Below are 16,712 nucleotides of genomic sequence, written 5' to 3' on the forward strand. Positions count from 1 at the left end.
CTCACTTCCACACATCACTACTGGGAAAACCATAGCTTTAACTATACGGACCTTTGTTGGCAAGGTGATGTCTCTGCTTTTTAAGATGCTATGTAGGTTTGTCATTGCTTTGAAACATCTCCTAGCCCTATTTAAATATCAAGATTTGAGCTAGCTGTTGTGTGTCAGGGTGTTCCTAGGCTCCTACAAGACTCAGGACACAAGCCCATGACATTTGCAAATTTGAGGCTCTGAGTAAATCATGATGGTGGATGGCTGTGGTCTCACCACCACTGTACTTTCAGTATGCCCAGCAGTACTGTAAGCATACGTGTGTGTGTGTCATTTATTTAAATATATATTTAAATAAATGACACAGTGAGGGGGACCGGTGCTTTCAAGGAGCGGCTGCTCTCTGCCCCATTGCTAAGCCCATTAAGACCTGAGCAGATATCAGGTGAAAGGTGAGGGAGTCTATTTTTGCAAGCCATCTTTGTGCTGTGTCAACCTCTTTGACAATGCTGTGTCAAAAAGTGGCACATAAGTACAGTGGTACCTCAGGTTACATACACTTCAGGTTACATACACTTCAGGTTACATATGCTTCAGGTTACGGACTCTGCTAACCCAGAAATAGTGCTTCAGGTTAAGAACTTTGCTTCAGGATGAGAACAGAAATCGGGCTCCGGCGGTGTGGCTGTAGCAGGAGGCCCCATTAGCTAAAGTGGTGCTTCAGGTTAAGAACAGTTTCAGGTTAAGTACGGACCTCTGGAACGAATTAAGTACTTAACCTGAGGTACCACTGTATTATAAATAGTAGATAAACAGAAGCAAGGCATCAGGGTTTCTTTGATTAAGCATAGCTCCGGTGGTCAGCCAAACACAATGGAAACTGATGCACCCATTGATCTGGGTGCATGATCAGGGTATATTAAAATTTATTTTAGAGATATCGACTTTTTGTTTACTTAAATCTTGGGTGGAATGAGTCTATATACATTGCTCTGCAAGTATGTGATTCTCTGTAGAATTTATGCATAGGGCAAAGCTGCTTTCAATCACAAGTGTTTGAATAAAAAGCAGAAGAATGATTGATTTTGCACATCATCTCTTTTCCCTGACATACTCACACTTCTAAAAGGAATTTTGTGGGCAAATACTGCCCATGAAGAAGGAGAGAATCCTAATGCAAATAATCACGCCACACCAGGTGAACAGGGCCAAAGGTGAGAGATGGAGTTTATGGTAGCTGGGAAATATTGGGCCTTTGCTACTGCTGAGCAGAAGGCAAGCAGAACAAATGAGCTTCCTCAACCTTTACAAATATTACTCTCTTCTCCTGCCTTTTGGAATTGTGGAAATTACCTCATTACTAGAGCTGCATCGTCACCTGAACTGCTCCATTGTAGATGCAGAAGGGGCATTTGCATTGCAGTGACTGAGAAGAGTCTGCCTTTATTCTCATTACTGACCACATTGTACAGTGGTACCTCGGGTTACATACGCTTCAGGTTACATACGCTTCAGGTTACAGACTCCGCTAACCCAGAAATAGTACCTCGGGTTAAGAACTTTGCTTCAGGATGAGAACAGAAATTGTGCAGCGGCGGCGCGGCGGCAGCGGGAGGCCCCATTAGCTAAAGTGGTGCTTCAGGTTAAGAACAGTTTCAGGTTAAGAACGGACCTCCGGAACGAATTAAGTACTTACCCGAGGTACCACTGTATTGCTGGTTCTTGGTGTAAAAGAGTTATGATGGCACTTGCATTGCATCCAATACATATGGATGCCCTTATCCTGCATGATGATGAACTGTGCACATCCTTATCTTTGTTCATCTGGAAATTGTCCATCCCAGACTTGTGTATTATTTTGTTTTCTTATGATATAAAAGTCTTTGACACCTGAACTTGGTTCGATTTCAGCAGAGCCACCTTGCTGGGATATAAACTCTGCCTGGCTGCCCTCCAAGAGTCCACCAGATCCCATGAACAGTATAATTCCTCAAAACAAAAATTTTTTTTTCCTTCCAGTAGCACCTTAAAGACCAACTAAGTTAGTTCTTGGTATGAGCTTTCGTGTGCATGCACACTTCTTCAGATACATCTGAAGAAGTGTGCATGCACACGAAAGCTCATACCAAGAACTAACTTAGTTGGTCTTTAAGGTGCTACTGGAAGGAAAAATTTTTTTTGTTTTGACTATGGCAGACCAACACGGCTACCTATCTGTAACTGGAAGTATAATTCCTGGGAGAGGTGATGCTGGGATAAACTTGGTCTGACTGACTCCTGGAGCCATGGATTATGGGTGTCATCCCTGAGCCCCCTCCCCCAGTGAGCCTTGCCCTGTAGAGCCTTATCATGGCTGAGGAAATTTGCTGTTTCTGACTGACTCCTTTTTTAATCTACCCTTGAACCAAGGATCAATAATAATAATAATAATAATAATAATAATAATAATTTTTTATTTATATCCCGCCCTCCCCAGCCGAAGCCGGGATCAGAACGGCTAACAACAGTAAAATGATACAGCATTCTAAAATCATTTTATTATAAAATCAGTTCAAATCAGGTTAATGGCAACCATTGGGCTAGAGTTCTGTGAGGATTGCCAAAGGAATGGTGGAACAGCTCTGTCTTGCAGGTCCTGCGGAAAGATGTCAAGTCCCGCAGGGCCCTAGTCTCTTGTGACAGAGCGTTCCATCAGATTGGAGCCACAGCCGAAAAAAGCCCTGGCTCTGGTTGAGGCCAGCCTAACCTCTCTGTGGCCTGGGACCTTCAAGATGTTTTTGTTTGAAGACCGTAAGGTCCTCTGTAGGACATACCAGGAGAGGCGGTCCCATAGGTACGAGGGTCCTAGGCCATATAGGGCTTTAAAGGTTAAAACCAGCACCTTAAACCTGATCCTGTACTCCACCGGGAGCCAGTGCAGCTGGTATAGCACTGGGTGAATGTGATTCCGCAGCGAGGACCCCATAAGGAGTCTCGCCGCGGCATTCTGCACCCGCTGGAGTTTCTGGGTCAGTCTCAAGGGCAGCACCACGTAGAGCGAGTTACAATAATCCAGTCTGGAGGTGACCATCATGTGGATCACAGTGGCTAGGTCAGGGCGAGAGAGGTAAGGAGCCAACTGCTTAGCTTGGTGGAGATGAAAAAACGCCGCATTTGTTATAGCTGTAATCTGCGCCTCCATGGAAAGGGTGTCGAAGATTACACCCAAACTCTTAACGGATGGTGCTGGCACTAATTGCGCCCCCGCAAGAGATGGGGGTTGCCCCCCCAATCCCATATCGTCCCGACCCAGCCAAAGGACCTCTGTCTTCGAAGGATTTAACTTCAACCGGCTCCCACGTAACCATCCAGCCACAGCTTCCAGACATCTGGTCAGTGTGTCTGGGGCCGAGTCAGGATGGCCATCCATTTACTGCTCCCCTTTGTGTTTTTGGATAGAACATGAGGACAGAAAGTTATACCATCATTCCCATCTCTGACTTTTCAGCTTCTAACTCTCCAGTGCCCATCTTCCCCCCAACACACAGAAGCATTGCTGCACAGCCTCCTTTGTCTGTTTGTCCCCCAACTCTCGCTCCCTGCTGTATTCCTTCCTTCTCTGGGATGGCCTCAAGGCCCTTCCTGGGTACCTAGAATACAGTCCTAAAGCGATACTCTCTGTGCGCTTGCATCTTTTGCTAATTTCTGGGCCAGTGCTACCAGATCGACAGAAGCCTATTTTTCAGAAGAAAAGAGAAAGGTTCATGGAGGGGAACATTCCCTCTTTCATTTGAGCTGAATCTCCCCCAGGCATTTGCACTACGGAAGGGCTCCAAAGAGAAAATTTTATTTTCAGTCATAGACGGAAGCACATGTCCTGAGCAAAAACCTAGAGCTTGTCTTGCTTCAAGTGTCTCGTCCTTTGCAGTAGAACAGTTTTTGCACCCTGCAAAGACATTGCATCTGGCAGTGATGATCATGGCTGCAAAAGCAATGCCCCACGCTAGACTCTGATGTTGTGCCAGCAGAGAAGCCCTGGACCCAAACTCTACACACTTTTGAAAAGAAAAGAAAATCAGAGGGATTGCTTGTAGGGTTGGTCATTCTTTCCTTTCTGTGTAAGCAGCTGTCAAGCATTGAATAAGTACATTATAAAGTGGAGCCCACTGTAACTGGTAAGAAAGGTTATATTAGCCTGTATTTGACTGAAGCATCGCTTCTTTTAAGTTCTAACATCCAGTGATTCCATTAAGCTTTTAAAATCCTCAGGGTTTTTTTATTTCCAGCTTAGGAAACCATTTACAATTTGTTCAAAAGTCTTCTTGGCCGCTAAACCCTTTTTCTTATTGGTACAGCCAATTTAAACTAAGCTGACAAGTTTAAGACTACATATTGAGACAGAAAAATGTCAGTATTGTTTGGTAGCAGATTGAGCTGAGAGTTCAATGGCAATAGCTGCAGCCCTTTAAATCATGTGAAGGCAGGAGAAGAATTGCAAGAGACAAAGGCTAACAAAGCTTTCCCCACTACCTGATATATATACACCAAACAGACCAGGCTGATGAAGTAGCTCCATGGGATTCTTCTACTGAGTTGCAGTAGCATGACCCAGGACAGCAGATTTTTATTCTTTGCAGGTTACTGAGACGCTTAACTAAAAACTCGGGCTCATTGTTTCCTCTTCACTGAAGTGCCAAAAAGAGAGGCTGAGTGGAGGGGAGTGATTTATACAGCAAAAATGTCAGGGCAGGGCAAAGGTTTGCAGCCTGATGCTTGCAACTCTTGCTATAAGTGGTAAGAGAAGCACATGGATGATAGCATCTCATGTAAAAAAAACAAAAACCAATTAAAATAAAGGAACTTACTCCATAATGGAACAGACCAAGGAATGGGAAGAGACTAGTAACCAAAGGTGGGATTCACCTAAGGAGCCCTGACAATGGACACCCTGTGCAAGGACTCCCACGTGTGCAATTCCTGCTTTGCAGGGGGTGGACTAGATGGCCCTTGGGGTCCCTTCCAAATCTATGATTCTATGATTTACAGGCAGTATAGAATGAAGATTTAAAGCAGGTTCAGAGCCATCTTATCAGTTGTATTCTTTCAAAGTCAAGTAATTAATTTTAGCTTTTTGATTTGTTTTCTAGCCTGTTAACCAATTCTTTTTTGGCCCCCAGCAGCCTGGCCACTCTTTGTGCTATTTCCAGTCTTTGTTTCGTCGTTTAGTCATGTCCGACTCTTCGTGACCCCAAGGACCAGAGCACGCCAGGCACTCCTGTCTTCCACTGCCTCCCGCAGTTTGGTCAAACTCATGCTGGTAGCTTTGAGAACACTGTCCAACTATCTCATCTTCTGTCGTCCCCTTCTCCTTGTGCCCTCCATCTTTCCCAACATCAGGGGCTTTTCCAGGGAGTCTTCTCTTCTCATGAGGTGGCCAAAGTCTTGGAGCCTCAGCTTCAGGATCTGTCCTTCCAGTGAGCACTCAGGGCTGATTTCCTTAAGAATGGATAGGTTTGATCTTCTTGCAGTCCATGGGACTCTCAAGAGTCTCCTTCAGCGCCATAATTCAAAAGCATCCATTCTTCGGCAATCAGCCTTCTTTATGGTCCAGCTCTCACTTCCATACATCACTACTGGGAAAACCATAGCTTTAACTATACGGACCTTTGTTGGCAAGGTGATGTCTCTGCTTTTTAAGATGCTGCCTAGGTTTGTCATTGCTTTTCCCCCAAGAAGCAGGCGTCTTTTAATTTCGTGACTGCTGTCACCATCTGCAGTGATCATGGAGCCCAAGAAAGTAAAATCTCTCACTGCCTCCATTTCTTCCCCTTCTGTTTGCCAGGAGGTGATGGGCCCAGTGGCCATGATCTTTGTTTTTTTGATGTTGAACTTCAGACCATGTTTTGCACTCTCTTCTTTCACCGTCATTAAAAGGTTCTTTAATTCCTCCTCACTTTCTGCCGTCAAGGTTGTGTCATCTGCATATCTGAGGTTGTTGATATTTCCAGTCTTAGTAATAGTTAAAAGAAGGAGGTTTGCCCTAATTGAAGGGTTATTTTGAAGTGTGTGGGCCCAGTGACTGTTCCTCACTCAAGATGATCCTCAACCCCTCAAAATCTTTGTCTCTGGTGTGATGAATGTCTTCTGAGCTTGTGAGGCTTTATCACTGAACTCCTTATCTCAAAAGGGAGTTTTGGTAACCAAGATTTATACCTTAGTTTTCCTAATCACCACATATTTATCCCTACCGACAGGAGAATCAGCAGTCAATAACTAAGGTGCCATATTTCCTGCGTTATAGTGCAGATTTAAGAACTGATTTCAGAAATTATTGGGGGAAATTAATTAAAACCTTGTGTGCTTAAGTGAACTGCCCACCCCCATATTTATGTCACACCCCCAGTGTGGATGGAAGATAACAAGATTTGCACACACACAGAAATAGCACTTTGTCACCTGCCTAAGTGTGGAAACCCAGTGGCAGTTCTGAATGGAGCTGAAAGTGGAGAAGCCACGATTGGGCAGTGCTGGGACTTGCCAGCCTGGAAGGACCCCTGCATCTACATTGTGCTGAATTAATATCTCCCAGCCTCCATTTTATTACACCTTTATGGTAAAAGTGCCATGTCTCCTCCGTCCTGCAGGAGCACTTAGCTTAAAAAATGGAGCGCATGCCTTGGAGCTGATGCAGGCTGAGACAAGGCATGCTGTGCAGCTAAAAATATATCTCAAACTTCTGCAGCAAGATAGCACTATTTTGTATTATACAGTGGTACCTCGGGTTAAGTACTTAATTCGTTCCGGAGGTCCGTTCTTAACCTGAAACTGTTCTTAACCTGAAGCACCACTTTAGCTAATGGAGCCTCCTGCTGCCGCCGCCGGAGCACAATTTCTGTTCTCATCCTGAAGCAAAGTTCTTAACCTGAGGTACTATTTCTGGGTTAGCGGAGTCTGTAACCTGAAGCATCTGTAACCTGAAGCATATATAACCCGAAGTAAAGGTAAAGGTAAAGAGACCCCTGACCATTAGGTCCAGTCGTGGCCGACTCTGGGGTTGTGGCGCTCATCTCGCTTTATTGGCCGAGGGAGCCGGCGTACAGCTTCCGGGTCATGTGGCCAGCATGACTAAGCTGCTTCTGGCGAACCAGAGCAGTGCACGGAAACGCCGTTTACCTTCCCACCAGAGTGGTATCTATTTATGTACTTGCACTTTGACGTGCTTTCAAACTGCTAGGTTGGCAGGAGCAGAGACCAAGCAACGGGAACTCACCCCGTTGTGGGGATTCGAACCGCCGACCTTCTGATCAGCAAGTCCTAGGCTCTGTGGTTTAACCCACAGCGCCACCCGTGTCCGAGACAAGGCATGCTGTGCAGCTAAAAATCTATCTCAAACTTCTGCACTAAGATAGCACAATTTTGTATCATACAGTTGTACCTCAGGTTAAGTAATTCGTTCCGGAGGTCCATTCTTAACCTGAAACTGCTCTTAACCTGAAGCACCACTTTAGCTAATGGGGCCTCCAGCTGCCACTGCGCCGCCGGAGCACGATTTCTGTTCTCATCCTGAAGCAAAGTTCTTAACCCAAGGTAATATTTCTGGGTTAGTGGAGTCTGTAACCCGAAGCGTATGTAACTCAAGGTACCACTGTATATAAATTGTGCCAGTTAAGCTTGTTTATCTGAGATACTTTCTTTTGTCTCTGTTAGTCAGGGCAGGAGGAGACAATTGGCTTAGGCAGCAGGATTGGGGAAGATGTGAGTTGGTTCCCCCCTGCGCACTTGCAGCGGCAGACCTTGGCGCCTCAGCTGTCAGCAGCATCTTGTACAACACCAAAATCCAACACCTCCAGCCTTTCGCCTTCTGTTGGGCGCCACAGTGCAGCATCCCATGTGACTGAACTCACCGTCCTCCTCTAGCTCCGTTTGGTCCCTGGCCTGGCTACTGAACCAGCCCTGCAGCTCTTGCTGCTGCCTGCGAGAGGCTCCTGTGGGGCTCCCCTCCTCCAAGGGCCAAGGGAGGGACCTTCCTCAGAGAGAGGCATTTGGGGTAACTAGAAATCCTCCTAAAAAGTTGCCTTCTGTTTCAAGTTACAAGGTACTCTCCCAGCCACCTTGCCCAGAATATAGTGGTACCTTGGTTGTCGAACTTAATCTGTTCTGGGAGTCTGTTCGACTCCTGGAACAGTTCAAAAACCAAGGCACGGCTTCCGATTGGCTGTAGGAGCTTCCTGCACTCAATCGGAAGCCGGGTCAGATGTTTGGCTTCCAAAAAACGGTCACAAACCAGAACATTCACTTCTGGGTTTGCGGTGTTTGGGAGCCAAAACGTCTGAGTACCAAGGTGTTTGACAACCAAGGCACTACTGTACCTCGCTCTGAGGCAGGGAGCAGGGGGAGAGGACCAGCTAGCAAGGTCATTGCTAATGCAATGGCAAAAGGAGAAAAAAGAGCAGGGGAGGGAACTGAGGATGGCCTGAGAAGCAGGGAGGTGAGACAGGTTTATCTTCTTGCCCCACCTCTGAGTCAGGGTGGGGGGAGTAAAGTATCCAATGCAGTGGGATGTGGCCTTGCCCTCTGATCTCCAAAATCCTCACCGAATCCCTTTCTGGCTTAAGATGTTTTGTCAAACATTGACCAGATCCTTTTTCCAATGCCACGAGGACCAGGAACATGCTTTTTAAAAATGAAAGGGGAAGATGATGGAGTTTTCGGAGCTAGCCGACCTAACTGGAAGAGTCCGCAACCAGAAGGAGGAGGAGTATCAGGAAGAATGGACAAAATTTAATGATTATTTAGTTAAATATGTAATATTAAATTAATTGGAAATAGCTTGCAGATATTTAATTGGCTTAGGATTTTATATAAGTGATGAATCAATATGTTTAATTTTAAAATTAAAAGATATAAGGATGTTAATGTTTTGGTTAAATTTCATAAGAACTTTGATTTGGAAAACCGTTAAAAGGAAGTGCATGGAAATTCAACCAAGGGGAAGCGAGTAAGCCATTTAACAACATTAATAAGTGTAATTTTAATAAGGTTATGATCCATATTTGTTTGTTTATTTGTTTGATTTGTTTATAATTTTGTGAAAATCAATTAAAAAATTATAAATAAAAAAAAATGAAAGGGGAGACTCTGAGGATGCTTTATGCTTTGCCCATAGCAATTTTGTTCCTTTCTGGAGAACAGCTTTGCTAAATATTCAAAAACTTGGAGTACATACTCAAAGGGACACGACAGCTCCTTCAAAAGCCCAGCCTACACTCCTCAGCTTCATGGATGAGGATATGGAGGCAAGTACCTTAAGCACTTTGGAACATGGCAGTTTGTCTCCTAAGCATGAATACAGAGGAATATGGAAGCAGTTTGCTGCCTTACCTTGGATTTGGATGCCGTTTGGCTGAAACGACAGGTTTGCTGACGGCTCATACGCCTTCAAATGGGTTCCTCCAAGTTGGTGGATGCTGGAAGGCTGCGGTGTCCTTTTCTGTATCAAAGGAGGAGGAGCAGAAATTCTCCTGGGGCTTATATGATGCGGAGAAAAAGAAGCAGAAGCTGAAAATCTGAAGAATTAAGGGGAAGGGGGACACAGGAATATAGATGGTCAAAAGGGAATGTTAAATTAATTTAGTTCTAGATACATTTTGTTCCGTGCCATAGACAGCAAAACTATTATTTGTATGCACAGTGAAACAAAACCTATAATGTAGACCGTAGAATGTGCCACCCACTAGGAAGTTATATGGCATCAGCTGCTGCAGTGATAAGGTGTAAGAGTATCTCAGTAAAGTCACCTTCTCCTCCAAGGCCCATCTGATGCTCTCAGGATGAGGAACTCTCTGCCATGGCATCTTCGCTGCACAGTTTTCACTGCAGGATTACGCAAACATTTTGGAACTGCAGACTCCATTCATAAACTGCCGAATGCAGAAGTTCGAAGTATTACAGTGTAGGCTTACCGGTCGTTCAGACCAAAATACTCTGGGATTCATTTTTACAATTTTTGCATTTACAGGGAAATATTATTGATTAGCTTCTAGGGAGCTGGAACAATGCACAGATGGATGCCTTTCTTGTGTAAAGAATGATTTGATGTTATCCTCTGGTGTGTGTGCAGGGGAGGGGCTGATACAAAATTCACCTGTGAAATCTAATCAATGAAAAATGGCTTTAACTGTCAGCCAACAGCAGAGAAGAAGGGAGACAAATCCTTTAGAACCCCTTACATGAAAGCACAGTTTTAAAGATTTCAGATTGGATTTAACATCTAAGAAAAGCTTGCAAATGATAATACAATGTTTTGTATAGCCAGACAGGTCTCCCTTTTAGTAGACTTTAGTGGTCTTTATAATGATTTATGAATCGTTTCATGAATTCCTGGCTTACTCAAGTTGGTGACTATAGCACCTACTTATACAGCCTGCCATCTCACAAAAGAAAAACTTGGCCGTGTTTCAATCCAGATTTGTCCCCAAATAAATCACAGCGTGTTACTGGGGGAACGGCAAATTAAATTTTGTGTATGCAACAATCAATACCAGCTTGTAACCACCAGGAAACCACCACCAGAAATTGTGGCCATGCCATGCAGTCCAAGCAGACAATCGCAAGCTGGGTTATGAGACAGACACAGAGAGAATTCTGTCTTCAAAGGCTGAGGAAGATGAGCTCAGACAAAGCGATTGCCCTCTTCTCCCCTGTCCAGAGCCTCACTCTGCAGTTAACAATGCAACCAGCTGTGGGCAGCTGTAATAAGGAACCTCATTAAAGCCCCCCCAAATAATGCCTAAGGTTCCTATCCCTAAACCCACTTAGCTGGGCGTAAGTCCCATTGAATTCAACCTACTTCTGAGTAAGTAGGCTTAGGATTGTGCTGTGAGGCAGAATCATTGAGCATGTCCAACATTTCACATATGAAATGAGGGACACCCTTGTACACTAGGGACCTATAGTGCATATAGGACACTCCTCTGTTTGATGGAGTCCCTATCTGAAGGGCTGTTTGCTCCAAGTCCAGAATGAGGAGAAAAAAACATAATTAGGGAAAGCAGGAGCCTTCAAGTTGCCCATGGAGAACAGACTGAGCAGGTGTGCTGTCCTCCCCACTATGTGAGATGTGGTACCTCGGGTTAAGCACTTAATTCGTTCTGGAGGTCTGTACTTAACCTGAAACTGTTCTTAACCTGAAGCACCACTTTAGTTAATGGGGCCTCCTGCTGCTGCCGTGCCTCCGGAGCACGATTTCCATTCTCATCCTGAAGCAAAGTTCTTAACCTGAAGCTCTATTTCTGGGTTAGCGGAGTCTGTAACCTGAAGTGTATGTAACCTGAAGCGTATGTAACCCGAGGTACCACTGTATTTCTATTTAAACGGAAGTAACTATTTCTAAATGTGCATCTATACATATAAATTAGCATGTGCAAATCTGTTTCCATCTTTGTCCTCTTTTCTGGTGATGCCTAAGTAGCCAGCCTGTTCTGTACCACCCATCTTCTCACTGCAGCACTTTCGCCCTCCCCCTTCCCTCCGCTATGATTGTCCAACTGGGAATGTGAGCTTTGAGTCTCATGTTAAGTTTTGAAGTAGTGTGAGACATCACAAAGCAAATCATTCTCATGTCAGCATCTGCTTGGATAACTTTTGAGGTATGTGAAATAGTCTGGAGGTGAATTTTGAAGGAAAAAATCTCAAGCTTTATTTGGAATAAGTAGCTGCTTCTGTGACAATGAGGTAGTCGAGGGGCTTTTAATCTCAAAAGCAGAAGTGTGTGGTTCATTGGAGCTCCCAGAAGCTTGTGTGTGTGTTTCAGATTTGCATCTAACCCACCACCCAAATTGGGGAAGCCATGGCCCTTGAGATGCAGTTGAACTCCAACTCCCATTAGCCCAGGCCAATAAGGCCAATGGTTGGCGAGAATTGGAACTGGAGTCCAAAAACATCAAAGGTTTCCCAGCCCTGATTTTTCACACAATGGAAGCAGGCTTCTTCAGCCAGATGGGCTCCTTGTCTCTGAGTGGCGAGGAAATGTCAGATTATCTCCCTATTGCAATGATGGCACACTCTGGCACATAAATGTTACTACCAGAGATCCAAAACAATGCACAGAATAGTTGGTTTTCTTTAACTGCCTACGCACTTGAGCTTTATATCATTCTTCCCAGCACTTTACTTGCCTGAAGAAAACCATTTCAAAAGAGTGCTCTGCTGAAGTCCTATAGAAGCAACTCTTTATTTTACAAGCACAAGAAAATGTGACCGTCCCTCATTGTACTTGTAGGCAAGAAGAGGCTGGTTTATAGGCCCCTGGGAAGAGTATCCTTCTGTGCCTCACAGGAAGATTTGCTTACTTATTGCTATGATAGAAAGTCTGCCGAGACTCCTGTCTCTGCCTCAGCTTCTGCTCTTCAGATTGCGCTTCTCTTCCTGGAAGCCTTAACTGCCTGCTCAGACATTTCTGGAGAGTGTACTGGAGCTACAAGAACTATACTTGGTGTTTCGAAGGTTGATCACCACCCACTCGGTTTTCTTTCCTTGTGCTACTGGAGAAGGATTTTGTCTTCTCTGAGCATCCTAGTTGGGCAATCATAGCGATGTTCCCATAGATAAAAAGCATCTCTCCCTTTAGATTCTTGTCTTCATGGAAGGTAATGCCTTTGAGAGCCAGTTAGGAGATCATAATATTTCTGTTCTCTCTCTCTCTCTCTCTCTGAAAAACAGTGACGGGATGGTGGTGAGTTGTGCTTAACCCTTTCCTCTACCCTTTTCAGATAAAAGATGTCCTCTTCTGGCTGCTGCCCTGTGATAATAAAATTAAAACTATTCTTCACCCTGTCAGGGCACTCAACATCCAGAGACAGGCACCTTTTTACCAGGAAAACTGCTTGGTATTGGTGTGGTAGCATCCCCAGGTATCCTGTATGTCGCCTTGAGGTGCCATTAATAGATAAATAATAACAACAATCCCTTTAACTCAGGGCTGACTCGCCTTTTTAGACCTGAGGGCTAATTATACTGCAAGCTGCCATCAGCATCTATTCAGTGAAACTGCAGAACAGAACTGTGTGAAATAAATCAAGTACAAATTACAAATGAATAAAACTACTTCCTCTTCAGTCCTTCCAGCCTGATCAAACTGGCTGTCTCCCATGGCTACTTTTCATTCCAAACAGTAACGTCTCTGAGACTAACAGGAGCGACGTTTAGGAGATCTAGTCATGGAATCTCCTGAGTAACATGTAGTTTGGTCCTCAAGCTCAGTTCAGAGTCAAAGGCAAGGAAAGCAAATTTGATACTAACTTGCTTACAGATGAGCTATATGCGGAAATATTAGGATCAGGGATTTGTGCAGTTTCGCTTTTGTAAACACAAAATCTCCGAGGGAAGAAGCAAGAGCAAAGAGCCTCGTTTTCTTGACAGTTGAACCTATATTAGAACAAGCAGTAATACATACCATAAAATGAATACTGGAACATAAAACTGCTGGTATTTCTCACTCTCTTTAGAGAATTGTGACATTAAAAAATGGGTTTAGGAAAACATTTCGTTATGATAGCTTGGTTTCACCCAGGCCCAAGCTTTGATTTATTGATCCCCGTTTCCTCAGTGTCTGCCATTTTAGCTGAGAGACAATTCCTCAATAAATAGAAAAAAGAGACACCATCCCTTCACTGCCTCCCAGATGTGAGAGGAAATTGCTCTGCTGACCCTAAAACCACATTGCAATAAGATGTTGAGTGTAGATTTTCCTATAACAAGTCATTTAATTTTCCTGTGATTTGTACTCTGAAACACTCTGAAAGGCTTCTGCCATCCAACTACACAACCTGAGAATGGGCACTAATTAGTGCTCCTCTTCTAGGATTGATGTCATCAAAATAAAAAGGAGCTATAAATAATACTCCATACTTATGTTTAGACATATTCCTCCTGTTGTACCTTCACCCGGATAATTTTCTCCTGTTTCCTCAGAGTCTTTTTCTTATATATTTGTCTTGATTTTGCATCAGCTCCATATTCCAATAATCCCTCATCTACTTCTCAGTTCATTGTCTACTATTTTTTCCCTTCATTTTCCTTTGTAAACATTAAATAATTGAAACCATTGCTATGGATGGATGTAGAAGAAGAAGAAGAGAAGAGTTTGCATTTGATATCCCACCTTTCACTCCCCTTCAGGAGTCTCAAAGCGGCCAACAATCTCCTTTCCCTTCCTCCCCCACAACAAACACTCTGTGAGGTGAGTGGGGCTGAGAGACTTCAAAGAAGTGTGACTGGCCCAAGGTCACCCAGCAGCTGCATGTGGAGGAGCGGAGACGCGAACCCTGTTCCCCAGATTACGAGACTACCGCTCTTAACCACTACACCACACTGGCTCTGTAGGAGTGCAGCTAAATATCTTGCCAGATTTCAGCTCAGCTTATTTTCTCTCATCCATCCCACCACTATGTCCAAGGCCTGCATGGCCTTTTCTGATGGAGATGTTACAGAAAAATGGAAATGACTGTCATCAGCATACTGATGATATCTTGTCCCCAAACTCCTAATGACTGATCCCAGCAACTTCATATAGATATCAAATAGTATTGGGAATAAAAATTGCATAACTGCCAGGGGCCAAAAAGGACTCTTCCAATGCACTCTTTGATCTTGGTCGCAGAGGTAGGACTGGAATCATGGCAACACAGTCCTCTCGGATACCATGGTCAAAACTATCTCTAAAGTTGCAGAGAGATCAAGAAGCAAGGTCACTCTTGCCTTATCCATCTCTCTGTCAAGGTCAACCATCAGGGTGATCAAGAGCAACTCAGTCCAATGGCCAGGCCTGAACCTAGATTGGAATAGATCTACATACTTCATAAGATCCAAGAATGCTGACAGCTACCCTGCCCAACCCTGTCCACCATCTCCACCCCGCCTCCCGCAAAGGGCTTATTGGTCAATAGTTGTTCCAGACCAATCCTTCCAGGGCTGATTTCTTTATGAGCTGTCGTCAGATAACTGGAGGGAACTGCATTGGCATCCCCTGCACTAAACCAGAGTCAAGTGTTACAGCTTAAAAAAATGTCTCCCTTTAACTGGATTGTTATGTACTGAGTTGAATAGGATCCAAAAGGCAGCAGTCTGATTGGTCCTAGAACAATAGGATCCAAAAGGCAGCAGTCTGATTGGTCCTAGAACAATAGGATTCAGAATGCAGCAGTCTGATTGGTCCTAGAACAATAGGATTCAGAATGCAGCAGTCTGATTGGTCCTAGAACAATGCAGCAGTATGATTGGTTGGCAGGAACTACCCAATCATGCTCCAGATAGAAGTGAATCCACAACTTGATTGGCTTACAGTAGAATTCCGGAATTAGCCAATCATGTGCAGCCCATTGTGTAAATTATGTATATAATGCAGGTACTTTGAGGGGACATTCATTCATTCCTCCTCACCACTATGAGCTGAATAAAGAGCATGAAATCACTTTGCGACTCTGAGTATATTTCATGGATTTTAGTTGAACCTGCTATCCAGACTTTGCTTTGAGACGAGCCTATTTTAGCTGCTGTGCAAACAACTTCTGCAGGTATCCTAATGCAAACATAGGCATATGAAACTTTTTTTAAGAAAGAGAGCAGCAGCAGAACTGCAACGCCACCAACAAAGCAAAGCCACTACCCTCCGTTGTGTGTGGGTCCACTGAACTGGGACTTGCGCGTTGAGGTCCCCCAGGCCACCCCAATAACTCACACTTCACACATCAATTTTTGTTTAAGGTTTTTGGCATGAATTTGGCCACAACGTTATTTAAATACACACACGTGAGTGGTTGCTTAGGCATTGGTTACAACTATCTGTCCTTGCCCCAGGGACAGAACTGACTTCCGGATTCCAGCAGAAGCCAGTCAGGGGGACAGCACTGACTTCCGGATTCCAGCGGAAGCCAGTGCGGGAAACAATTTTTGGGGAGAAAATGAAGCTGGGCCTCAGTCCCTCACTTCTCACCCTCATGCTCCTGGTGGCTTGCACGGCCCAAGTCCGATGCCAGGGACAAGGATGAAAAGAATGGCAAGCCCCTGGATTCCTTTAACGGAATTCCCTTTCCGCACCACCATTGGAGGGGTAGGCACTTACCCCTCCACCAACCAATTTTAACCAGTGCCTAACCGCCAACCTTACAAGTTGTGACGATTTGCTACGCAGTAGGCAAAAACCAAATGGAAACAGCCAATCAGCCAAATGGACAAAATTCCTACCAGGCCCCTGCCCCAAGGCAGACGACCCCATGACAGGCATAGCAAGGTCAGAGGACAACGAACCCCCCCCCCTTTTCAGGGAGGGTGGGCGGGTGATCCAGTGCACACAGCCCAAGAGAAGGCCCCAGGCTGCGAGCCCTGTATTTAAGACCTCTAACCCCTCCCACACTTTAGCAACATAACATTCTCCCCAGCAACACTCCTTGCCCAATCACAGAATGTGGCCAATTTGCCCAACAACAGTGGGGTGGCCTTTTTGGCCCCCACCGCAACACATGCTCTCTATTATGGAGAACGCGCTTTGCGGGATTATTCCACGAAAGGTAAAATGGGGTAGGGACACATGCTGCCCTGATCATCTGGATAAGCTTTCCAAGATAGGATGGAGCAGGACATAAGGTATTGCACACCTTATCAGGAAATGTTGCTTGAGGTACATCGCATACAGTGGTACCTCGGTTTACGAACTTAATCCATTCTGGAAGTCCGTTCTTCAACCA

The 16,712-nt window shown here is 44.7% G+C and overlaps 1 protein-coding gene across 4 annotated transcripts in view; it reads right to left on the reverse strand.

The window, feature by feature from the left end:
- The window catches only part of GLIS3 (GLIS family zinc finger 3), a 180,395-nt gene that overhangs the window by 15,740 nt on the left and 147,943 nt on the right, over positions 1-16,712 (reverse strand). For 3 of the 4 annotated variants that reach the window (XM_053370470.1, XM_053370468.1, XM_053370467.1), the window contains one exon: positions 9,352-9,536. In XM_053370470.1, the coding sequence (XP_053226445.1) occupies positions 9,352-9,536 (185 nt within the window). The remainder of the gene's footprint in view (positions 1-9,351; positions 9,537-16,712) is intronic. The other variant, XM_053370469.1, reaches the window with a different exon arrangement.

This window comes from Podarcis raffonei, chromosome 17 (genome assembly GCF_027172205.1).
Source record: "Podarcis raffonei isolate rPodRaf1 chromosome 17, rPodRaf1.pri, whole genome shotgun sequence".
NCBI lineage: Eukaryota > Metazoa > Chordata > Lepidosauria > Squamata > Lacertidae > Podarcis > Podarcis raffonei.